Here is a 25278-nt window from a genome sequence, read left to right as displayed (position 1 = left end):
AATAGAGACAAAAACTGAACCTGAGAAAAACACATATTTAATAGTTAAGGACAGGGAGTAGGCTGAGAAGACAGATGTATAAACCAGAATAGGTAAGAGAAGCTTGGTTTCTGAATACCAAAAGGAAGATTATTTTAAGGAGAGCGTGGTCAACAGCATCAAATGCTACTGAGAGTCATGTAAATAAAAAACTGAAGCCAGGCATGGTAGCACGTGCCTGTAGTCTCAGCAACCTGGGAGGCTGAGGCAGAAGGACTGCGTGAGCCCAAGGGTTTGAGACCAGTCTGGGCAACATAGCAAGACCCCATCTCAAAAACAAAAACTTAAAACTAAAAAGTGTCCATTGCATTTAGCAACCAGAGGTTATTGATGGCATTAGTGAAAGCTGCTTTTGTAGAATGGTGGTGGCTAAACCCAGATATTAATAGTTTTTGGAGTGCTTAGGAAGTGAGGAGAGGGCATTAAGTACTGACAACCCTTGAGAAATTTAACCTTGAAAGAATGGGAAAGATTAACAGGAACATTTCAGGAAGCCAGTAAAGAAGAGCGATCCAAGTAGTAATAGCATGCATATTAACTGTTAATTTAATTCCACAATAATTTGTTGATCACATGAAGGGCACAAGGCAAAGAACTGAGAATTGAGAGATGAGTAAGAAGCAATCCCTTCCCTCAGAGTGCTCGTGGTTTAGTGGGTGGGGGGGAGAGATGGATACATAATTATTGCATGGAAAGTATAATAATCAATGTATTAGATTTAGTAGTAGCATAGGTGAGAGTGAAGAGCATATTTATTAGGAAGGAGATCAGAGAAGACGTAGAAGTGACTTCTGTAAAAGGCAAAAGATTTATACGCTCTAAAAAGAAACAGAGGATTGACTTTTGAACTGAGTTATGAATTCATACGTGTTTGGTAGGATGACTATGAGAGAGATACTCCAGGAAGAAGGAAAAGTATAGTTTTTTGGAAAACTATATGTAATCTTTAAAGAGGTGGGTTCTTGGAATCACATTGTCTAGATTTAAAACCTGCCTCTATCATTAGCAGCTTTGTGACCTTGGGTAATCACCACAGCTTTGAAAACCCACAATTTTCTCATTTATAAAATGAAGGCTGATAATTCCTACCTCAGGATTTTAGAGAGCCTTAAAAGCTGTGAAACTGAATTCAGTAGCTAGCATGCAGCAAGCCAATAATACATGTTAACTCTTGTTATTGTTAATTTAAAATGCAAAGAGTGGCAGGGTATGAAGCTAAAGAAGGTAATCAGGAGTCACATTATGGTAGATTTGTCAGGAAAGTTAGCACTGTTCCCAGCATTAATTAAAACAAACGAGAACAATTATTAGGAAACAGTTCAACTGAAGTCAGGCTTAAGTCTACTAAAAATAGTTTTCAGGAAGCATCTTAATTATAATCTCTTGTTGATGAAGCCTAAGGCAACAAGTATGTACAAGTATCTAATTAGGAGGCTGAGATTGCTAACCTCTAATTGTGCAATTTGCAAATTTTTTTTACATTACATTTTGTAACGCAATGCATTATTTTCCATTAATATTGGTGCTAAACTTCATTTTTCTAGTTTTTTTCTTTATACATTTCATATTTTTAAAAATGAGTTGGTAATATGGTAATACTTCGATTTTATCACAAAAACCGTTTCAACCCTACCACCAAATACAACAAACAACACTGATCATGCCGGGCAAGATGGCTCATGCCTGTAATCCCAGCACTTTGTGAGGCCAAGGCAGGAGGATGGCTTAAGCCAGGATTGAGACCAGCCTGGGCAATACAGGGAGACTCCATCTCTACAAAAAATTAAAAAAACTAGCAGAGCAAGGTGGTGTGTGCATGTAGTCCCAGGAACTTGGTGGGCTGAGGGGAGGATCGCTTGGCCCAGAAGATTGAGGCTGTAGTGAGCTATGATCCTGTCACTGCACTCCAGGCTGGGTGACAGAGACCTTGTCTCAAAATAAATAAATAACCTTGATCACACAGTGTAGCCAACCTTCAGAATTTTGGCAAGGGTATTTTAAGGGTAGAGTCAGACTCCAGAAAAAGCTGCAGGTGGACCTAAGGAAATTTGCATGGGACCTATGACCCCTATCCTTTGACATAGTTCGAATTGATAAAAGTTTCTCTAGTCCAAAAAGCAAGCGATGTTTTTAGATTTTTATTTTGAGGAAGTCGTTTTCTCTGTAGGAGTTCAACTTCTCACTTATGTGAACAATATTCCTGTCATAGAAGGAATTTTTGTCATGAAAAGATAATTCGGGATCACTACTGTTTGGAGTATTTAATCTACTCTATTGAGTATTTTTGAAGTTAAAAAGATCATACAGATATCTTCACTTAGGAATGAAAGGTTATAATCTTTCAGCCGGCATGAGCTCTGATTTTGTTGATACTGGGTATACTGTTAATGCTGATTTTGATATTTGGTAAGTACTGGTTTATGTTATATCCTGTGTGTGCCTCCATTTCCCTAATGTAGTCTGAGCCTGTAGATAACACCTTACTTTATGTCTAGTTGAGTCAATGCTTCAAGATGTTTAATGCTCTCCGGGTTCATTTCTTGTGCTTGACTATACTTTCCATGGTAGGAAGTACTGAACTTCTGCTACTACTGTAGGTCTTATCTTTAGGCTTGCGGATGCTTAAGAAAAACACTGTGACGATCTAAGAGTGCAGGGCAAACCTTTTTTTTTTTAATTAAAAAAGTTTCTTTTAAGAGACATGGTTTCACTCTGTTGCCCAGGTTGGGATGCAGTGGTGAGATGACAGCTCACTGCAGCCTCAAACTCCTGGGCTCAAGCAATTCTCCCAGATTCTCCCACCTCAGCTTCCTAGGTAGCTGAGACCACAGAGGAACCACTGGCCCAGCTAATTTTTGCATTTCTTGTAGAGAAGGGGTCTTACTATGTTGCCCCTTCTCCATGTGGCTGGTCTCGAACTCCTGGCCTCAATCAATCCTCCTGCCTCAGCCTCCCACAGTGCTGGGATTACAAGTCTGAGCCACCGCACCCACCAGCAGAAACTTTATTTCAAGAGGCGACTTTGGATTTCAAGGTGACCTCCCCCACCCCGCCCACAGTAATATCTGTGACCCAGTAAACAATACAAGTGCCTATGACTGAATACAAAATTTCACCAAATAATATTTATTTCACTATTCGAGATGTGCCTGGTATCTCTATTTCTTTCTTTTCTTTTTTTTTCCTGGAGACAGAGGAGTGATCTAGGCTCACTGCAACCTCCGCCTCCCAGGTTCAAGCGATTTTCCTGCCTCAGCTTCCTGAGTAGCTGGAATTAGAGGCACTTGCCATGACGCCCAGCTAATTTTTGCATTTTTAGTAGAGTCGGGGTTTCGCCATGTTGTCCAGGCTGGTATGGAACTCCTGACCTCAGGTGATCCGCCCGCCTCGCATCCCAAAGTGCTGGGATTACAGACGTGAGCCACTGCGCCCCGCCATCTAACTCTATTTCATAGAAAACTGAAACCACCACACGCAACTGTACCCCTTCCAAGTAGAAACCAGCTAATTTGGTTTTACGAATCACTAAAGGGGTCACTAAACGCCGACTGAAAACGCTCTTCTAGCAGTCTTCGCTGCTACTCCATCTGTCACAGCCCATCCGAAAAGCGGCGTTGGCAGCTGGGAAGGCCGCGGCCGGAAGCTAAGTCACAGAGCCGCACTCGCGCTTCAGCCCGCAAGATGGAGCGTTTCCCTCCAGGGAAGCAGCGCCGCACCTATGCACAGCCTCGACTCGGTGGATGATGCAGGACTCGGCCCATTTCCCTGCCCTCCAGCTTTCTCAAAGTTAGCCCCGCCCCTTATCTTTCCTCGGCGAGTTTAGTTTCGCCCCGCCAAGTGGGCAGAGCGCCGAACGATCGATGCTTTCTTCAGTGCCCTGAGAGCCGCCATTTTTGAGGGCGGGGGAAGAGAAACAAGCAGCGGCGGCACAGGCTCAATGGGATGCTGACTGGGTTTTGCTTCTCGTCCCAGCCCTGTGGGGCCGGGGCAGAAGAACCCATCAAAGCCCTTCCTCCGGCCGCCTCTCCGGAATGAGGTCTCAGCACCCGCGTGGGACATCACCCTTCCTCCTGCCTGAGTGAGTGGCGACTTGCGGCGCGACTGCCGCGCGCCCCCGCGCGCCCCCGCGCGCCGCTTCGCTGTCAGTTACCCCGCGCGCCTCCGCCCCTCTCCCGCCGGCCTCGCGCTCGGCGCAGACTCGTTTGTTTGTTTCTGCAGGAGCCCAAGAAGAGGCCGAAACCGAGACCATGCCTGGGAAGCTGAAGGTGAAAATCGTGGCTGGGCGCCATTTGCCAGTGATGGACCGTGCAAGTGACCTGACTGATGCCTTCGTGGAGGTTGGTGCGGGGTCCTGCCCCTCAAAACACAGGGAGCGCCAAGCCCTGTGAAGGATCTACCCACCTCGCCCCCAGCCCCTCAGCCTATTCCCCCCTCGACTGCCCTCCCGTCGGCCGTGATTGTCCAGCTGTCCCACGAGGGATGACCGCCGAGACTTCAGTGCGTGCGATGGGTGCACGGCTTGCAGGCGTCCGCGGCACAGTCCGCTGCGCGGGGAGGCTTGTACTGTTCTGCATGCGGGGGTGACCCTGATGTCAGGACTCATTAACAGGCCACCTGCCACTCAGGAGATCCCAAGGCGTGGCCGCGCAGCCACCGACACACACACACACACACACACACACACACACACGAATGCCGGGGTGACTCTGATGTCAGGACTCATTAACAGGCCACCTGCCACTCAGGAGATCTCAAAGTGTGACCCCACAGCCACTGAAACACACACACACACAGAGACACACACCCCCTTGGAAGGGATGGCCAGAGTGGTGGACATCATGTTTAAGAAGGTGCGTGAATCCCTTTATGGACACTTGGAGTCCCACAGTGCGTCCCACATGCCTAACATTTTGTGAATCTGCCATGCACGTTCTAAAACACAACTGTAACACTTATTGCTCTTGCATAGACTGGTAGGTCTGATGAGGTGTTTCAGAGTAATTTAGCGCCTTGAGGTAGGAAGTCAATTAATTGCCATGGACTTAAATTGCAAAATTGCTTTTTAAGTCTAATGATTAGTTTAAAAGTCATGCAAATTAGTAAAGGCCTAGGGCCGGGAAGGTAATAACCCAGAGTCTGAAAGAAGCCAAGTGAAGATTGTAATAAAAATTGGCGTGGTGAGCCAGAGCATTAGAGCAGTAATCATTTGGGCTATTAGTGCTTAGAGTTGATGGATAGATATATCATAATATATAGCCCGATTTCATCTCAATATTCCTGATGTTTCCTAAGTGTTCTCTAACCTAATAATTGCAGTTCACTGCCCCTCCTCATTGTCATGGTGATTCTTCATCACTTCATTGGAGAAAGTTTTTGAGTGCTGTTGTGCCAGATGTTAGGTAATAGGAATCCACAAATAACTGAAGCGCATAGTGTTTGCTTTCCGGTAGTTCAGACATCGACCCACACAGCCTATTTAATAATTAATAGGTAACGTGTTGAATTTAATAATTGCCTGATCTGTGCTAAGTACTTTTAAATTCTTAGTTTTCACAACAGTCCTACTATAGGAGTATTGTTATTGTCCCATGTTACGGTTGAGGTAACTGAGGCCCAGGAAGGGTAAATAATTTGCTTAAGGTTACATAGCTTGCAAACCTCCATAGCCTGACAGTTTGTTCTCTTAACCGCTCTGCTAATACAGCCTCACCAGACAAAGTGATGAGTATTGTATTAGAATATGGAAACAATTGTCTCTGAAGGTTGAGAAAGGCTTGCTGTGAAAGTGACATTTGAAATTGGCCTTGAAGGACACCCAGGATTTTACCGGGCAAAGGGAACATCAAAGGCAGGCATAGGATGGGATATATAGTAAGTTCAGGAAACTGCCTTAGTTTGGTATGTGTCTGGAGGAAAGGGTATGAGAGATGTGGGTAGTGGAGCTTGTTAAGGATGAGGCTGGAAAGCCCTATTTTCTATAAAACCTCCTTTTCTGTAGTATTTATAAGGAGGAATAAGGAAGCTTTTTTTTTTTTTCTTTCTTTCTTTTTTAAAGACAAGTTTTATTCTGTTGCCCAGGCTGGAATGCAGCTCACTGCAGCCTCCAACTCCCGGCCTCAAGCCACCCTCCTGCCTCTCCCCCTTCAGCCTCCCAAAGTGCTGGGATTATGGACCTGAGCCACCACACCTGGCCAGGGGAGTTTTTAAAGCAGAAATAAAATAAGATCATGTTTGTATTAGTTTGTTTCTTTATAGGATGGCCTGAATGGGGATGCTATTGATTGACTAGACAGATGGGAAGTGAGGCAGGGAGATCGGTTAAGAAGGTGGTAAAATTATCCAGGTAATATGTGGGAATGTGCATAGGAATGGATTTGAACATGAAGATTTGTGGGACATTTCTTAGGTTAAAATTGTCAGGCCTTGATAGTTACGTGGATTTTGCTGGTGATGAAGGGGCTGATTCACAGGTTACTTACTACTTCCTTCTTTGAACAAATTGAGTGTCGGCTGTTTGCCAGGCTCTGGGCTAGTCACTGGTCTAGCCAATGGATAAACATGGTGAGTAAGACAGACTTGGTTCCTGCTCTTAATGCAGCTTATATTTTAGTAGGAGAGACAGATAAATTTAAAGGTAAATAAGGTAAATAAATTTTAAATGTATTTAAAATTATTTAAATAAAAAGGTAAATAAATTATTAAATATATAGTTACAAATTGGGATGGGTGCCATGAAAGAGAACAATAGAAAGAGAACAACAGGGAACACCTACTTTAGGTTGAGTTATCAGGGGAGGTCCCTGAGAAAAGTGTTTGTCAACCCAGAATCTAGTGGATGAGAAGGAGCCTGCTGCTGAGGGAGCATATTTGTGTGTGTAGGGGAGTGGGTGGACAGAAGGCAACCCGGATATCTCATGTCGAGATTTGGTGTGTTTTAGGAAGTGAAGAAGATGCCTGTGGCTGGCACATAGTTAGTGAAGGGAAGAGTAGTATAAGATAAAGTTGGAGAGTTAATCAAAGAGCCAGTCTTGCAAGGACTAAGGCCATGATTAACAGTTTGAATTTTACCCTAAATTCATTGAAAAGCCCTTGTTAAGATGAGCACTGTTGTTATATGGAGAATGGATTGAAGGGGAAAGAGTAGAAATCAGGCAGTTAGGAGATTCTGTAATAGTTCAAATAACAGGTGATATGGGCCAAGGTGATGGATTTGATAATGCAGACAAGTGGATGAATTCCAGGTGTATTTTGAAGATAGATTAAAAGATGACTCCTAGCTTTCTGAAGTATTGGGTTTTCTGAAACTCCATGGAGATGGTAAAGATTGAGGTGGATCATTTTCCATTTCAGCATGTTAGGTTTGTGATGTCTGTAGGGCCTTTAATTGGAGATGTTAAGGAAGTGATTTATGACTGTGGCATTCAAAAAAAAAGGTCTGAGTAAAAATGAGGACACGAGCCAGTGTTTCTCAAGTCCTGTGAGACCCAGGACTCCCTTTAGATAGCCGGTATTTTACCCTTTCTATCCTGCATGATATTTTTTAGTTAATATATCCTGTGTATTCTTACAATTAAAAACAAACCAGTACCATGGTCTAACTATGACAGAGAAATAGAAGTTGTTGTTGTTGTTATCATTATTATTTTTTTGAGACAGTCTTGCTCTTTCACCTAGGCTGGAGTGCAGTGGTGTGATCTTGACTCACTGCAACCTCTGTCTCCTGGGTTCAAGTGATTCTCCTGTCTCAGCCTCCAGAGTAGCTGGGATTACAGGCGCTCGCCACCACGCCCTGCTAATTTTTGTATTTTTTAGTAGAGACGGGGTTTTGCCATGTTGGCCAGGCTGGTCTCAAACTCCTGACCTCAGATGATCCACCTGCCTGGGTCTCCCAAAGTTCTGGGATTACAAGTGTGAGCCACTGTGCCCGGCCTGTTGTTATTATGTTAATATGGAGGTACTTTTTCATGACCATAATAGAAAACATGAGGTAATCAGATGAATCAATGAATATTTATTCAGCCTTTGTATGTATTAGACACTACTGGATGCTGGGGCTATGGCAGTAAATTTAAAAGAACTTCAGTCATGGAACTTACATTTTAGTGGAGAAGAGAGTTCATAAATAAGGTAATTAAGTAAAAGATATAGTATACTGGATCAATGAATATTTATTTGACCTTTGTATGTATTAGACACTGTACTGGATACTGGGGCTATAGCAATAAATTATAAAAACTTGAGTCATGGAACTTACATTTTAGTGGGAGGAGAGAGTTCACAAATAAGGTAAGTAAATAAAAGATATAGTATGCTGGATGTTGAGAAATGCCCCATATGGAGAAAATAAAGCTGGGACACGGAATAGGCAGTGCAGCGCCTATGTGAAAATCACGTGAATATAACTGCTTCTCAAACAGAGCGAGACAGTTGTGTAGTTTTGGCATCTCAGATCTTCATTGCCATTGGTTATCTGATTTTTCAAAATAGTCAACTCATGGGAAAAAGCAGAGTTGCCTCTTGATTTACATGATGGTTGTAGTTCTTGACAATTATGTACACTGAAACCTGATTGTAATACTTTTATCTGTAAAACTGAGGTTCTAGGTAGGTTTCTTTTTTTTCTTTTTCTTTTTTTTTTTTTTTTGAGACAGAGCTTTGCTCTTGTTGCCCAGGTTGGAATGCAATGGCGCTGTCTCAGCTCACTGTAACCTCCGCCTCCCAGGTTCAAGCGATCTTCCTGCCTCAGCCTCCTGAGTAGCTAGGACTACTGGTACACCACCATGCCTGGCTAATTTTTTGTATTTTTGTAGAGGCAGGGTTTCACCATGTTGTACAGACTGGTCTTGAACACCTGACCTCAGGTGATCTACCCGCCTTGGCCTCCCAAAGTGCGGGGATTACAGGCATGGGCCACCGCACCCGGCCTTCTAGGTAGGTTTCTTACCCATGTGATTGTCTAGTGGGACATTTGAAAATCATGACATGGTAAAAGTCTTCATTGTTGGGAACTCACTTGCATTGAAGAATACCTAGCATTTCTGGCCCTTCTTCACTTAATGCAATTACTATTTTCCGCAAAAACACTGCTAGAAATTTCTAAAGCTTCTTTAGGAGTTGGTTCTGTCTTTTTTGCAAACCCGTGACTTAGGGGAAGGGAGAGAAACAGGATGAATCCTTGAAAAAACTTGTTATTAAGAGGTTTATTAGAGGAGGAGGACTAGGGGAAGGAAACTGAGATTGTGAGCCAGTGGGTGGGAGAAAAATGGGGAACATAATGTCTTAGAAGGCAAAAGAGGAAGTTTCTTTAAAGAGGAAGCTCAACTGTCAGATGTTACTGGGGTCAAATAAGAAGATAGAAAAATTATTGGATTGGACAACATGGGGGTGTGACAAGAGGCATGATGAGGATGGAATCCCATCCTGTAGTGATTTAAAGAGAATTAAAGTACATGGGAAGTGAGGAAGTAGAAAGAGCATGAATAGGCAACTGTTTCAAGGTGTATGGCTATGAAGGGGGGAGGAAAAATAGTGTGGTATTTAAGAAGTAGTTTTAGTACTTAAAAAATAAATGAAAAGATACAGAAACTATTTGTGTGCTAATAGGAATAATCTCGTAGAAAGGGGAAAAATTAATGCAGGAAAAGGGGGATAATGAAGGATTACAATATGATAAAGGGAAAAATGCTTGATATAGACTAAGTTCATAGAAGAGGGAGATAATGAAGCATGGGCTAGTCATGAGAAAGCTTTATCCTGGGCCTGGAGGATGGTAAAATTTCCAAAGGCAGAGAGAAAAAGGAAGAAAAAATTTTCAGGTGACTAGCACAAACTTGATAAAAGCAAAAGAAGAAATAGGGTATGTATCGATGTAATTGAATGTATTTCAATTGAATGAATTTCATTCATATGTAATCGGAAGGAGGATTCTTGTTGAACAGAAGTGGGAAATAAATCTGGCTAGGAAAGGGGGATGCAGATTACTGAATAGTCCAAAAATTAGGAGGAGAAGTCTATACAGTTGAAGCTCTCTTAACAACTTCCATTAACTGACTCATTGCAATCCTCAGTGCTCTGCATTCCTTCCATAAAGCGTATTCATAAATACTCCTCCGGGTAAGACTACTCTAGTGTGCCTGGAGTTTCCCATCAGTTGGCTGATATACTTTACCAAGAGGCAGTTGTGTTTATTCCCAAATCTGCTTATGTCAACTGTATTTGTTACTATATTTTATTTAAAGCTTATATAAATCAGTGAATGTAAAGACATGGAAATGGTCACTAAAAATTGCTCTTGAATTAGGTGGAGAAAAGATTGTAAAAAATAGAGGATTAGTGAATGTAAAGACATGAAAATGGTCACTAAAAATTACTCTTGAATTAGGTGGAGAAAAGATTGTAAAAAATAGAGTATTCTTTGTTCATGCTTTTTAAAGTATTTTATTTCCCAAACTGGAAATCAGAGATGACTGTGGCTTATGCAAAAAAGATGACTAAACGGTTGACTTTTACGCAAAGAAGAAGTCTTAGCCTTAAATTAAAAGACAGGAATGAATGTTTGTTTATATGCTTTATCTTAAAATGTTTAGTTTGTATTATTTTTAGTGATCCTCTAATTTAACCAAGTTATTTGATTAATTGATCAAGTATTGGTCCTGGTTGCATTGATTGAGAGAATTTCCACTATATATGATGTCAGGAGTGTAGGGACCCAGCGAAGACCAAGTAATACTTAAAGATGATTAGTCTTGCAGGAATCTCTAGAGTGAGATGGGGTTCTGTATAAGGGAAGTATTAATGGAAATATATCTCAATATTAACGTGTGTTACCAATTGTTTGGCCAAACTGCATTGTCATCTTGTGTTTTTCTAGGAACCTTTGAGGGAACAGGGAGAGGAAAATAAATATTTAATGAATATTTCCTGCGTACATACATTTTGCTAGGTCTCTACATGTGTTATATCATGTAATGCTCACTTAACAATCCCACTTTTCAGAGGAAGAAGCCAATTTAAATAACAGATTAATAACTTTCTCAAGGTAATTTAGCTAATGAGTAGGTAAAGAGAATGCTTTACTTTACTGGGGAAGATCTCCATTAAAATCCCTGATGTTCTTTAACAAAGTTATAAGGCATTCATTTAATTGCTGAGTAATAAAATGTCCTTTTAATTAAATAAGACTAAGTGAACCGAGATTCTCCTGTGCCAGAATGAAAATCATCTAATGTTGGCAAAATACACACTCCAGCCTTTTTCTTTTTGTTTCTTGTCCTTTATTTACTTGTTTGAGAGACTGGGTCTTGCTCTGTCACTCAGGCCTGAATGCAGCCGCCTTGAACTCCTGACTTGAAGCAGTCCTCTTGCCTTAGCTTCCTGAGTAGCTGGGACTGCAGGCACACACCACCCTGCCTGGCTGATGCCTTTTCCTTTTTTCTAAAGTCTTTTTTGTTTGTTTAATGCAGTTTGTGGACTATCAGATCTTTATTTAGAATGAACAGTTGCACAACAACAAAAAGGCACAGTATAGCGAAACTGTTATAGTGGGACAAAACTGTAGAGTGCTTTAAATTTGTCACTTAAAAAATCATGTGCTACTTTTGGCAGTTGAGCCAAAACCCTTAAGTATATTTGGCTTTTGAATGATTTTGAATGTTTTTATAAATCCTAACAGTATTTTACTTCATATAAAGCAACTTTAGATAAATTAGACAGTAAGTATTTCCATCATGCCTTGAATATTGAAATGGAATGAAAATTAAATTAGTAATTAAGCAAGAACCTCTATTCTCCCTAAGTTTTTCCTTATTAAGTTTCATTTCTTTATTGTTGTGATTTTAAAAATTATGCAAGTAATACTTGAATGCTACCCATTAAAAAAGATTCAAACACTCAAATATAACTTGAAAACCCCTTACTTTCTTCTTACAACACTGTACTCTATTCCCTACACCCGATCAGTCCCTTCTACAGAGATAATTGCTGTCAGTTCTTTGGTTTATGTTAATCTTTTCTTCATCCCCTTAAAAAAATACTTGTATATCTATATTGCATTTTTAGAAACAAATATAATCCTACTTTATATATTCTGCTACTTGTTTTTTCAGTTATTGTGTAATTAATATCTTCTCATGACAGTATGTATAATCGACTCCATTCTTTATGGCCACATGATTTATTCAGTCACTTTCCTGCTGAATGACTATATTTTTGGTGGGGGGGGGGGGCTTATGTGAAAGTACTTCTGTAGGTTAAAATTCCTGGAAGCAAATCTAGGATTCTGCAATTTGAATGAACATAAAGTTATTGCCATTTGAATTTTAATTTTTGCTGTTTTTTAATTTTAAAATAATGCATTTAAAATAGGTAGTATCATGCATGGTTCAAAATTCAAAAGGTACAAAATGAGTCAGCTTCTCTCTCCCAGCCTTTCCTCTGCTCTTTCTAGTGACCACTGTTACTATTTCTTGTATATACTTCTAGAAATAATGTGCACATATATAGACATATACTTATTATATAAATTCTGTCCTTTTTTTTTTTTTTTGCTGAAGAATGCCATATATCTGCAGTAGAAAGGTGTATCTTGGAAGTTGTTCCTTATCAGTGCATAGAGAACTGCTTTATTCTATTTAGTGCTACATTGTGTTGCTTTACCATAAATTTAGTTAGTTCCATATTAATAGATATTTAGCTTGTTTCCAAGCTTTTGCTACAGTAATGCTGCTGATATATGCCATTGTGTACCTCTGTGGGATAAATTCTAAGAAATAGAATTGCTAGCTTAAAAGGGATTTAAGGCATTTAAAATTTTGGTATATGTTGTCAAGTTGTTCTCTGTAGAGATTTTTCTACACTCCTACCAGCAAAGTATGACAGTACCTCACGAATTCTGTGTTCAAACCTTTTGATCTTTGCCAGCCTGATAAGTAAAAATATTTTAGTTTGTATTTCTTAGTGTGAATGAGGTTGATCATCTTTTGATGTGGTTAAAGACAGCTGTATTTCCATTTCTGTGACTTGTCTGATCATATCCTTTGCCTGTTTTTTCTATTGGGTGGTTGATCTTTTACCGCTCTGTACGTGCTCTTTAGAAATGGGGGAAGTTAGTTCTTTGTGATGTGTGGAGCTGGTCAAGCAGAACAGTGGGTAATCCCTTGTTGTGCGTATAGTCTACAAGCTTACCTGGATCCGTCTGTACTTTCTTCCCTTTGTCTCAGAGGATAATAGTCTTTTGTCCCCTTTATGGTTAATCCTTCTATTGGTTGGCTGACATTAACATTTACTTTTATTCACATTTTTGATATTTATATGTGAATAATTTCTTATTCATTTTTAGGTAAAATTTGGTAATACCACCTTTAAAACAGATGTGTACCTTAAGTCACTCAACCCTCAGTGGAACTCGGAGTGGTTTAAATTTGAGGTAAGTTTTTAAATGTCAACATTTTTTAGTGTATTTTTTTGAGGTGAATCTTTTCCCTCAGGAATAATGAGAACCTTTTATTTCAGGCATAGTAGTATTTCTACATCATAAAAATATTTTCTTTTCTGCTTACCTAGGAATATTGAGTATAAAAATGTTATATTACATTTAAGAAAATATAGTATATGATAACACATGAACAAAAGTCCTCAAATGTATTATATTATTATTATTATTGTAGTTTTCTCTAAATTTTAGCATATACCAAAAATGACTTAAGAATAATATATGGATTAAAATAAATTTTTAAAAATTATAGTACTATATATTGTGAATATTGCCATTTAAATCATTTGTAAGTGTACAGTTTGGTAGCATTAATTACATTCACAGTGTTTTGCTACCATCACCACTATTTCCAGAACTTTTACTTTACCCTAAATTGAAATTGTGTACCCACTAACCAATAACTTCCCATTCCCTCCTCTCCCTAGACTCTGGTAACCTCTAATCTACTTTCTGTTTCTTTGAATTTGCTTATGCTAGATATTTCATATAAATGGAATCATATAATACTTGTCCTGTTGTATCTGCTTTCTTTTACTCAGCATAATGTTTTCAGGGTTCATCCACACTGTATGTATCAGAATTTTATTCCTTCTTATGGCTGAATAATATCCCATCGTATATGTATGCCACATTTTATTTTCTAATTGAGTTATTTTTGTTGTTGAGTTGTAAAAGTTCTTTATATATTCTAAATATTAACTTATTATCAGATATATAATTTGCAAATATTTTCACTCATTCAGTAGGTTGTCTTTTTACTTTCTTGATAATTTTATTTGATGCACAGAAGTTTTTAATTTTGATGAAGTCCAATATATTTATTTTTGTTTTGGTGTGAAATGAAAGAATCCATTGTCAACTCTCAGGTCATGAAGATTACCCCTATGGTTTTTGTAAGAGTTTTATGGTTTTAGTTTTTATGTATAGGTCATGGATTCATTTGGAGTTACTTTTTATAATGGTGTGAGGTAAGAGGCCAGCTTCATTCCTTTTTTTTTAAAGACAGAGTCTTACTCTGTTGCCCAGGCTGGAGTGTAGAGGCGTGATCTTGGCTCACTGCAACCTCCGCCTGCTAGGTTCGGGTGATTCTCCTGCCTTAGCCTCCCTAGTAGCTGGAATTACAGGCATGTGCCATCATGCCTGGCTAATTTTTTTGTATTTTTAGTAGAGATGGCGTTTCACCCTTTTGGCCTGGCTGGTTTCGAACTCCTGACCTCAAGTGATCTGCCTGCCTTGGCCTCCCAAAGTACTAGGATTACAGGTGTTAGCCACTACGCCTGGCCCCAACTTCATTCATGTATGTCGAAATTCATACATGTAGAAATTCAGTTGTTTGGGCACATTTGTTGAAGAGACTGTTATTTCCCCATTGATTGGTAGTCCACACAGAGACAGGAGGTGGTTATGTTCAAATGGCTCGTGGCCTGGTGATCTGAGGGGATTTCTCCAAAAGGGGAGCCTCCCATCTCCTCACCCAGGTCTCTTTTCATTCCTCCCATCTTCCCACTTGTGCTTCCTTCCTTGAGACACTTGAACGTAGAGGTCCCTATCACTCATGTTTTCCTCTTGTGCTCTTCTTAGGAAGTCCATTGTGTTACTGTTAGAATGTCTGTTTTATGTTGCACCCAGCCACCTCCCTGCAGTTTCTGCTCTCTTTCTCGCTATATCTGTTTATTTTTTCATGCATTGATTTGGTCTGTCGGCATGCCCCGATCCTCCAAGAGATTATAGGGACTTTACTAGGCTTTGGGATCAACGAGGTGACATACAAAAGGAGATACAATTCTCACTTACAGACTGCTTATTATAGCCCAGGCACTGGTGAAGTGCTTTACATGTGTTAACCTCATTCAGTTCTCACAATGCCGTGAAGGCACCTTTATTTACTTATTTATTTTTGAGATGGAGTCTCACCCTGTCACCCAGGCTGGAGTGCAGTGGCGTGATCTCGGCTCACTGCAAGCTCTGCCTTCCGGATTCACGCCATTCTCCTGCCTCAGCCTCCCGAGTAGCTGGGACTACAGGCACCTGCCACCACGCCCAGCTAAGTTTTTGTGTTTTTTAGTAGAGACAGGGTTTCACTGTGCTAGCCAGGATGGTCTCGATCTCCTGACCTCGTGATCCACCTGCCTCGGCTCCCCAAAGCGCTGGGTTTACAGGTGTGAGCCACCACGCCCGGCTGGCACCTTTTATTTTAAGATGACTCAGAAGTCCAACCCAGAGCTAGCTAAGTGGTAGAGTAAGGATTCAGACCGAAGTCGGCCTGACTCCAAAGCTATTACCAGATCACCACACCTCCATCTTACATTCTCCCTTTCTACCCACTCCCCTTCCCAAATTAAACATCCTTGTCAGTTATTGTTCCCTGTGCCAGCAGTGTTTTCCCTGCTTTTTAAATTCTTCTTCACTACTATATCCTCAACCCCCAGAAGAGCATGTAATAGGCTTTCAGTAAATATTTGCTACACATATTGCCCATTTCTCTGATAACCACTTCCTTCACCTCTCAGCTGCAAGAGAAATTTTCTTCTTTGGAATTTTCTTTGGACTACTTAAGAACCTTGTGAGGACCAGTTTGGTTTTTCCTCCCCTGCTATTTCATGCCAGCCCTTATATTGGGCAGCACTGTGGCTGCTGTGCCTTTTCTGAGGCCTCTTTCATAACCATTATGGAGCCTGGGTAAAGTTTAGCTCTTGCAGGGTAAGGTGTCATTCTTCAGTGAAAGAGAACAAGGGAAGAAAAGTATTGGGTTGCTTGAAAGACGCTTTGATCATGCTGGGGAACCTGCCAAACTCATACCTGAAGATGGAAGAAATAACACTAGGATGTTTAGGCACTGCTTTGCTTATGGTTTATGTTAGGACCGTGATCTTTCTTTTAGTGTTGGAAGGCACATTCAGTAGTGGTTGGGATACTGAGTAGCAGCCCTCTATTGGAAAAGCTTAAAGGTCTGGATTAAGAGAAAACACATTCTATTTCTGGTGCCTGCTAATTTGCAGATGACCTCAGACAGCCTTACCATTTGGAGCCTCTGTTTTTTTCAAATGTGAATCCTTTCCAGAGTAGTATAGAGGTGGCTATGAAGCATGTTGTATGTTAATATAAGTTGCACTAGTCAAAAAAAAGAGATTTTTGTGTATGTGTATGTGTGTATATATATATGTATATATATATATTTGTTTTGTTTTTGTTTTTGAGATGGAATTTCCCTCTTGTTGCCCAGGCTGGAGGGCAGTGGTGCGATCTTGGCTCACTGCAAACTCTGCCTCCCGGGTTCAAGCGATTCTCCTTCCTCAGCCTCTCGAGTAGCTGGAATTAACACTCATGAGCCACCACATCCTGCTAATTTTGTATTTTTAGTAGAGACGGGGTTTCTCCATGTTGGTCAGGCTGTTCTCAAACTCACGACCTCAGGTGATCCACCCGCCTCGACCTCCCAAAGTGCTGGGATTACGGGCGTGAGCCACTGTGTGCGGCCCAGGAATAATATTTTTAAATCACTCAGCATTTTGGATAGGCATTCGGTGTTTGGCAGAAAGTGGGTTTGAATATTAGCATTTTGGGGTATATCTTCTGTTCTTTCGTTAATGTATAGTTTAGTTAGTCTGAGTGGCGTAGGTGTGCTAAAAAAATAGAACTGCAGTTTGAAAAGATTTTGTTACCAAACTTAATCTCAGTTTGTATAAGAAAGGTGTACCTCATCTGTAGACTCAGAGCATTTATGGGCAGTGACAGCTTTTATTTATTATCTCTGTGGAATATAACTGTGTTTCTCAAAATTACTACCTCATCAGAGTAGCTTGGCTGTCTCTCAGTCTTCTACCAAAAGGACTCAGTTATAGAAACTGTTATTCTTAACCTCCCAGTAGCTTTCACCGAAAGGTTTCCAAGCAGATGGATCTCTCTAAGGAAGATAATTCCTGGTTTCTGTAAACTCCTCCTCTTTTAAACTGGACTTCCATGTTATCTGCTAGAACATTGAACTGGAGGTCAGTAAATTTTTTAGGACTTTACCTTTGAGGCGAGTTAAAAAAAAATCAGTTGGACATAGATGTGAGGATTTATTTCTGGACTCTCAATTCCATTCCATTGGTCTATATGTCTGTCTTTATACTATTACCATACTGTTTTGATTACTATAGCTTTGTAGTGAGTTTTGAAATCCGGATGTGAGAGTCCTACAAGTTTATATTTTTAGTTGATATTTTCATCATGAAATATTTTGATTCTCTTCTCATTTTCTTTTATGTTATGTACAGATTTTTCTTTTAGCTGTTTCTAAAATGCCACTATGTATTTTGAAAGACCCGTTGCACATGTATTCAGTCTATTGTGACATTTTAAACTACATTATTAAAGGTGTGGAATATATGAGTCAAAAAATAATTGGAGTACCTTCCTTGTATGATTTCAGATGGAATTAGAATTACAGAGTCTATTTTCATTACCCAAGCAATACACTGGAATGTTTATATAGTTTATTTTGATGCCTTTCCCCCAACTATAACCTAGAAATTGTTAAAAACAAATAGTTTTAATTACATTGTTATTGAAATGGTGGGAGGAGGCAAGCTTCATATGTCGGAGTAATTTTCATGATACTAGGAAATATTAAAAAAGTGATATTTCATTTTAATGATGATGGTAATAAACTGATATTTTTTAAAGCCAATGAGTACTCAAGCAGCTTACTTAACAATTTGAAAAATAATATATTTATTTTCTGAAATAAGGGATTTACCAGGCAGTTCCCTTAAAATTTAGTAAGTTAGTGGCTGGGTGCAGTAGCTCACGCCTTATCTCGGCACTTTGGGAAGCCGAGGCAGGTGAATCACCTGAGATCTAGAGTTCAAGTCCAACCTGGGCAACATGGTAAAACCCCGTCTCTACTAAAATACAAAAATTAGCCAGGTGTGGTGGTGCGCATCTGTAATCCCAGCTATGTGGGAGGCCGAGGCCTGAGAATCGGTTGAACCTGGGAGGCAGAGGTTGCAGTGAGTCAAGATCACACCATTGCACTCCAGCCTGGGTGACAGAGTGAGACTCCGTCTTAAAAAAAAAAAAAGACATTTAGTAAGTTATTGTTTTGACTAGTCTTCCTGAATAATGTGTATGCTGTGAAAAATGTTTAAAACTTTGTGTTTACAGTTAACATTGATTATGTAGTACTTTTTAAACCCTTTTTAAAACCCTGTTTATCAGTTGTTAATTGCATTCAGTTTTATATATATATATATTCAGTTGTGTAGATATATACACACACAGTTGTGTATATATATAGTTTATATACACAGTTGTGTATGTATATATATACAGTGTATACAGTTGTGTATATACAGTTGTATATACATATACATATGTATACAGTTGTATTATACAGTTATATATACACAACTATATATATACAACTGTGTATATATGTACAGTTATATATATACACAACTATATATACACAACTGTGTTTATATATACAGTATATATATACAGTTGTGTGGAGATCTATATATATATATAGCACTCAAATAAATGTCTTAAGCAAAATAGATGTTTTTATCTTACATGAAAGGAATGTTGTACTAGGCAGTGTAAGGGTAGTATGGTTGCTCCACGCAGTCATTTTGGACTCCGTTATCTATACATAGCTTGTGGCTTCTCTTAAAATGATTCAAGGTCCTTTTGGCTCCAGTTTAGCACCTGGAGTTCCAGTGAGCACATGAGTATTCCAGGCTGGCAGAAGGAGCTAGAGTGAAGGGGAGTCCAGGAGGAGGAGCTGATGAGTTATCATAACACTTTCAGATGAGCAAGCCTTCTTTAACAAGTTTGCACCCTCCCTACCAAACTCTATGTAATGATTTATGCTTGTATCACATTTAGTTGCAAGGGAGGCTAAGAAATGCAGTATTTTAGCAGTGCATATTGCTAATTTAAACATTTAAAACATCTCTCAGAAAGTCCTAATTTATATTTTGGGATTCCAGAGAGGCTCCATTTACTCTACTAAATATTCTTAATTACTTCATTATAATTAATTCTTGAATTTCCCTATTCATATTAGTCATATTATTAGCTATCTATGTATGTATCACAAGCTATATTTAGTCACTTAGTTGTTAGTTTAGCGCCCCCTAATGTCAGGGAAGGGATACCTTAGTGTACCATGAGAAAAAATGATAATACTCAGGGGTGAATGTACAGGTGGTTAAATAAGTATATACAGAGAGTATTTTTAGTGGAGTTAGAAATGGGGAGAAATGTCTTGGAGTAATGGTTAGTGGTTTGTTTTATGATTCTTTCTCTTTTATTAAATGTATACATAACAGAATAGTACTGGAGAGAATGCCATTGGATGACAGATAATTCGGAATGGGTTGGGATTCAAAATGATCATTTTATTTTAACATTTCATTATGGAAAATTTCAAGCATGCATAAAGGTAGATTAGTATATTGAACCTCACCTACCTTTAACAGCTGTCTACATTTTACTGTTCTTGTTTTGTCTTTTTAACTCCCGCCCACCCCAGTTTTCCCTCTAGTGGGGATATTTTAAGGCAAATTTGAGATGTTGTATGATTTCATCTATAAATTCCAAATTATATACCTCTTATAAAGAAGGACCCCTTATAAATAAATAAAACCGTATCACATTATCACACTAATGATATCAGTAATTCCTTAATGTACTTTAATTCTTAAAATAATCTTCAGAGGCTGGATTATTAGCTTAACATGAACAAGAAATTAAATAGGGAATAGGGAAAGGCATAATGTTTCATATCCAAGTTTAAAAAACCAACCGAAGTATACGGGTTGTAGAGTTATCACTTGACCAAAGCATATGTAAGAGTGATACAGAGATTGTAGCCAACCACAGACTCAATCTTAATAGTATGGTATGTCTGATGTAAAGAAGAACATCCATAGACTGCATTTTAAAAGTGTAATTTTCTTATTATAGAAAATAATCCTTTTGCATTCTGTCCCAGTCTTAATACTGTCTATAATATGTTCCCTTCTGGCCACTATATTTGATGAAGGGGGCTGGCAAATTAAATAATGGCATGATATCCAGACGGTGGCAGCCAAAATAGTGAACGTGTCTTCCGTGAGGGAGAAATCGTTTTGCACTGTTCTCCATTGTAAATCCCTCCGTTGGGCACAGTGTTTGGCATATGATAATAACTCGATAATGACTAAATAAAAGGGGAAAGGGTAGACGTTTATATCATGAACTTAATTTGTGAACTTACTTAATTTGTGAATTTGTTACACATAATGTTAGTTATGTGTAACTACACATAACTTACACATAATGTTAGTTTCTTACACATAATGTTTCTTACACATAATGTTAGTTTTCCTTATGGTTTTGTTCTCTGAAATCACCCTTAGAAATTGTGGTGTCATTGTACTCAATTAGCATTCTTCTCTCTATAGATACTACATGAACTCTAATATGACATTCCTTAGGCACTTTTGCTGTATATCATAGGCAAAGCTGTAAAACACAGAATGATATGTACAAAAATTGAGATATAACTTTTTTTGTTGTTAGTCATCCCACTCTTGTGCTGAGAGATAAACTTTTTTTCTTTAGAAAGATGGGATATTGTGTAGGAAAAGGAGCTATAACTTTTTGTGTGTTAATTCTTTTCTCTACTTTGGTGCTTAGAAATCTGTAAGATTTTATTTGCAGATGGTCATCCTTTTCATTTGATATAGGTGTACATTTGTGGTAATTAAGATTTAAAAACTATGTGAGATTTAATTTTAAGGTATGCTTTTAGGTGGATGATGAAGACTTACAAGATGAACCTTTACAGATCACAGTTCTTGACCATGATACTTACAGTGCAAATGATGCCATTGGTAAAGTGTACATTGATATTGATCCTTTACTGTATAGTGAAGCTGCAACAGTCATCTCAGGATGGTTTCCAATTTATGACACCATACATGGTAAGGAATAATAAGAAAGTATTAAAAATAACAATCTTAATCTTTTTTACTTGTCTTTAAAGACATTTGTGCTATATTTGGTGGTTTAAAATAAGTATCTTTAGGCTAGGTGCGGTGGCTCTTGCCTGTAATCCCAGCACTTTGGGAGGCCGAGGCGGGTGGATCACCCGAGGTCAGGAGTTTGAGATCAGCCTGGCCAACATGGAGAAACCTCGTTTCTACTAAAAATACAAAATTAGCTGGGCGTGGTGGCGCATGCCTGTAATCCCAGCTACTTGGGAGGCTGAGGCAGGAGAATCGCTTGAACCCGGGAGGCGGAGGTTGCGGTGAGCCGAGATCACGTTCTGTGCAACAAGAGCGAGACAGTTTAAAAAAAAAAAAAAAAAAACCATATATACATATATGTGTGTATGTGTGTGTGTATATATATATATATCTTAAGATGATGCCTTTTTAAAAATAAACAAATAATAGTAAATTATTGTTAGTAAAATTGTTGCTTCTCAACATAATTTGAGATAATGCTTGCTAAATTTGTACAGTATGGTAAGTAAATGCATGATTTAAAACTGATCTAGTGTTGATACTGTGTTTCTAAAACACATTTTCAAACTGATTAATACTGATTTTTGTGCTTACAAATTATTTAAAAGTTTTTTGTTGCCTGAAGCAGGACCTTCTGGGCAGTTGGGATTACAGGCACATGCCGTGACACTTGGCTGATTTTTAAATTTTTTTGTAGAGACACGGTTTTGCCATATTGGCTAAGCTGGCCTTAACTCCAGAGCTCAGGTCTGCCTCAGCTTCCCAGAGTGTTGAGATTTGCTTTCTTAATATTTTAGTAGGTAAATTATTGAGTCAGTTTTCTTAGGTCTTCCACCATAAGTATGAATTTGACATGAAGTCAGGACAGTCAAATGAAAATATTTAGTAAATGTTTAGAGATAAGAGCTGGGTCATTCTTATTTATCAGAGCATGTTTTGAAAACCCGTATTCTTGGAAATTTTTATTTACTTAATTTTTTTCTTGCTATGTTGTCCAGGCTGGTCTCAAACCCCTGAGCCCAAGCTGTCCTCCTGCCTTGCTTCCCGTTACAGGCATGAGCCACTACTCCTAGCTTGGAATTTTTTAGTTAGCTTACTTTAACTTATATTCATTGAAATGAATAAAACTTCTTTTGTTTTAAATCAGATTCTTGCATTACTTGTTAAGAATATATAATCTGGGATCATAAAGATCTGAATTTTAATCCTGGATCTGCCACTTAACAGCTGTTGACACTATGTTAATTCCTTCATTTTTATTAAATATTAATTTCTTCCTTTGTAAAATGAGGATGATGCTACCTTATTGGGTTAATGTGACCACTCTGAGATACTACCTGTAAAACATTTAGTATATCCTCTTTCACTGCTCAGCAAATGTTGTCACCATAATCATTACATCATCATCAATTCAAATGGGACTCCTTTCTAATTCGTCTTGGGTCAAAGTGGAAACTTGTGGTGAAAATGAAAATTACTCATTTTCTAATGCATACATGTTGTGCTTCAGAAAATATACAGAAACTACTGAGAATGAAAATAATTAGGAAACAAAGCTGCCATTACTATCATGATCAACACATTACAGATGCACCTTGATTTGTGATGGGGTTATATCCCGATAAATTCATCCTAAGTTGAAAATGCATTTAATATATCTAATCAACTAAACATTGTAGCTTAGCCTAGCCTATCTCAAATGTGCACAGAACACTTATATTAGCCGACAGTTGGACAGAATCAACTAAAACAAAGACTAGTTTTTAAATAAAGTATTGAACATCTCATGTAATTCATTGAATTCTGGACTGAAAGTGAAAAACAGAATGGTTTTGCACCCTGGTAAAGTTCAAAAAATTGTAAGTTAAATCATTGTATTTTAAAATCATTATTTAGCAGTAATTTGCTTCATTATTTAATTGTACATTACTTTCTTAAGGTAGAAACTTGATTTTCTTTTTAAATTTATAGGTATCCGTGGGGAAATCAATGTAGTTGTCAAAGTAGACCTCTTCAATGATTTAAATCGATTTAGGCAGTCATCATGTGGAGTCAAATTCTTTTGCAGTAAGTAAACACATTCTGTTACTCAACAGGAAATGTAATTAACTGTTAAATATGAGAAATCAAGTTAGCATTTCAGAAGGCAAGTAGAAAGGGTATTATACTTGGTTTTAATGCCAAAGAGAAAATTGTTAATTTTCTAGAATAGTTACAGTAGTTCTGATTTGAGTATAAATGGTATCTAGTTTTTGAACATTTATAGAAAGTTTTATTAGAAAAATCCAGTGACATTTTACTGTAGTATAGGACACTGAAAGAAAGGAGCAGAACACTACGGCTAAGCACTGTGGTGCTGTCCCAAAATACACAGGCTTCTATGGTTATTGGGTCTAGGGAACTCCATGAAATATATGGGTCTGAAATGGGCAGATCTTGGTGACTCACAGCCAGCCTGCAATAGTAGGATTGAAATCCCTAACTAGCTGACTTAGCTTCAGTGCACTAATGTTTATTTTAAGAAGCTAATTTGGTGCAGATGTATTCAGGTTCTCTCCTTTTTGAATCTGAACTTGACTCCTCAGGTTATGTCAGAAAGGTAGTGGTTTGATTTTTGAAACTGTGCTATGTGGTGTATAGAAGTGCTTTCACAAAGGGCTTTGAATAATTGAAGATTTAAAAAAATTCATTATCTGCTTTCTACCTATTTATGTAATAATTAGCTAGCTGACCTAAATTTTGATTTTTTAAACTTTGTATTGAATTCTGTTTTAGGTCGTCTATAGCTGTTTTCCAATTTATACAAATACAATTTATATTTACTTTGCTTACGTGAGAAAGGTGAGAGGCTCCATGAAAGAAAATAATTATTTCTAAAAATGAAATAGATCTTAGAAGACTGATTGGAAGTATTATTATAATTACATTGAGAATATTACAGTAAAAGATGTTCTTATATTATGTATCTAAAGGTCAGAAAACTGAGATGAACAGTTTTTAAAAGCTGAGTTTTACCTTTTGATAAACAGAAGCATAATAATTTGTTTTAACAGCAACATCTATTCCAAAGTGCTATAGAGCTGTGATAATTCATGGATTTGTAGAAGAACTTGTGGTCAATGAAGACCCAGAATATCAGTGGATTGATCGAATTCGCACACCAAGGGCATCGAATGAGGCCAGACAGAGACTCATTTCGTTAATGTCAGGTATTTAAAAAAAATAACTTTATTACTGACTGATTTAATACTCTTAAATTTTTCACTTTCCTTTGCCATGCTACCTCAACTTTTACAATGAAGGGTATGAATTAGCAGTGACTGAATGCCTTCCCCGACCCAGCCTTCCTGAACACACTTGCATTGCCTTCTTTTAACAAGTGGAAATGCAAATCAGAAGCTTGTAGTAAAAGGAAATTGTGTTGATGAGGTAGTGTAGTGGAAAGAGCACTGAACAAGGGGGGTTCAGGAAGGAACCCTGAATGGGAACCTGGATTCTAGTTTTCCTCCCTCTACCATTTATTTGTCAGAGCTTAAGCAAATCACCTTCTTCTGTCTCTCATACTTTCTGTTCAAATGTTGCCTTTTCACAGTTCTTCCCTGGGTAGTGTAGTTCCCTCTACCCATTTGACCACTTTCCCTGCCACTCTGACCTCCTTCCCTTTTTAAATTTTTCTTTGAAAAACTTGTTTACCATTTTATTTAAAGTTTATATTTATATTAAGAGTTATATATGTATATGCAT

At 38.4% G+C, this 25278-nt stretch overlaps 1 protein-coding gene across 10 annotated transcripts in view; it reads left to right on the top strand.

Annotated features, from left to right (window-relative positions):
* Nucleotides 1-3910: 3910 nt before the first annotated feature.
* The window catches only part of C2CD5 (C2 calcium dependent domain containing 5), a 94697-nt gene continuing 73329 nt past the window's right edge, over nt 3911-25278 (top strand). For all 10 annotated transcript variants that reach the window (XM_015151273.3, XM_077953710.1, XM_015151272.3 and 7 more), the window contains exons 1-6: nt 3911-4117; nt 4258-4376; nt 13376-13462; nt 21318-21489; nt 23506-23601; nt 24588-24743. In XM_015151273.3, the coding sequence (XP_015006759.1) occupies nt 4287-4376; nt 13376-13462; nt 21318-21489; nt 23506-23601; nt 24588-24743 (601 nt within the window). In that variant the 5' untranslated portion in view covers nt 3911-4117; nt 4258-4286. The remainder of the gene's footprint in view (nt 4118-4257; nt 4377-13375; nt 13463-21317; nt 21490-23505; nt 23602-24587; nt 24744-25278) is intronic.

Source organism: Macaca mulatta, chromosome 11 (assembly GCF_049350105.2).
Source record: "Macaca mulatta isolate MMU2019108-1 chromosome 11, T2T-MMU8v2.0, whole genome shotgun sequence".
Lineage (NCBI taxonomy): Eukaryota > Metazoa > Chordata > Mammalia > Primates > Cercopithecidae > Macaca > Macaca mulatta.
The sequence above is the reverse complement of the archived record's forward strand: the minus strand, read 5'-3'. Positions and strand labels throughout refer to the sequence as shown.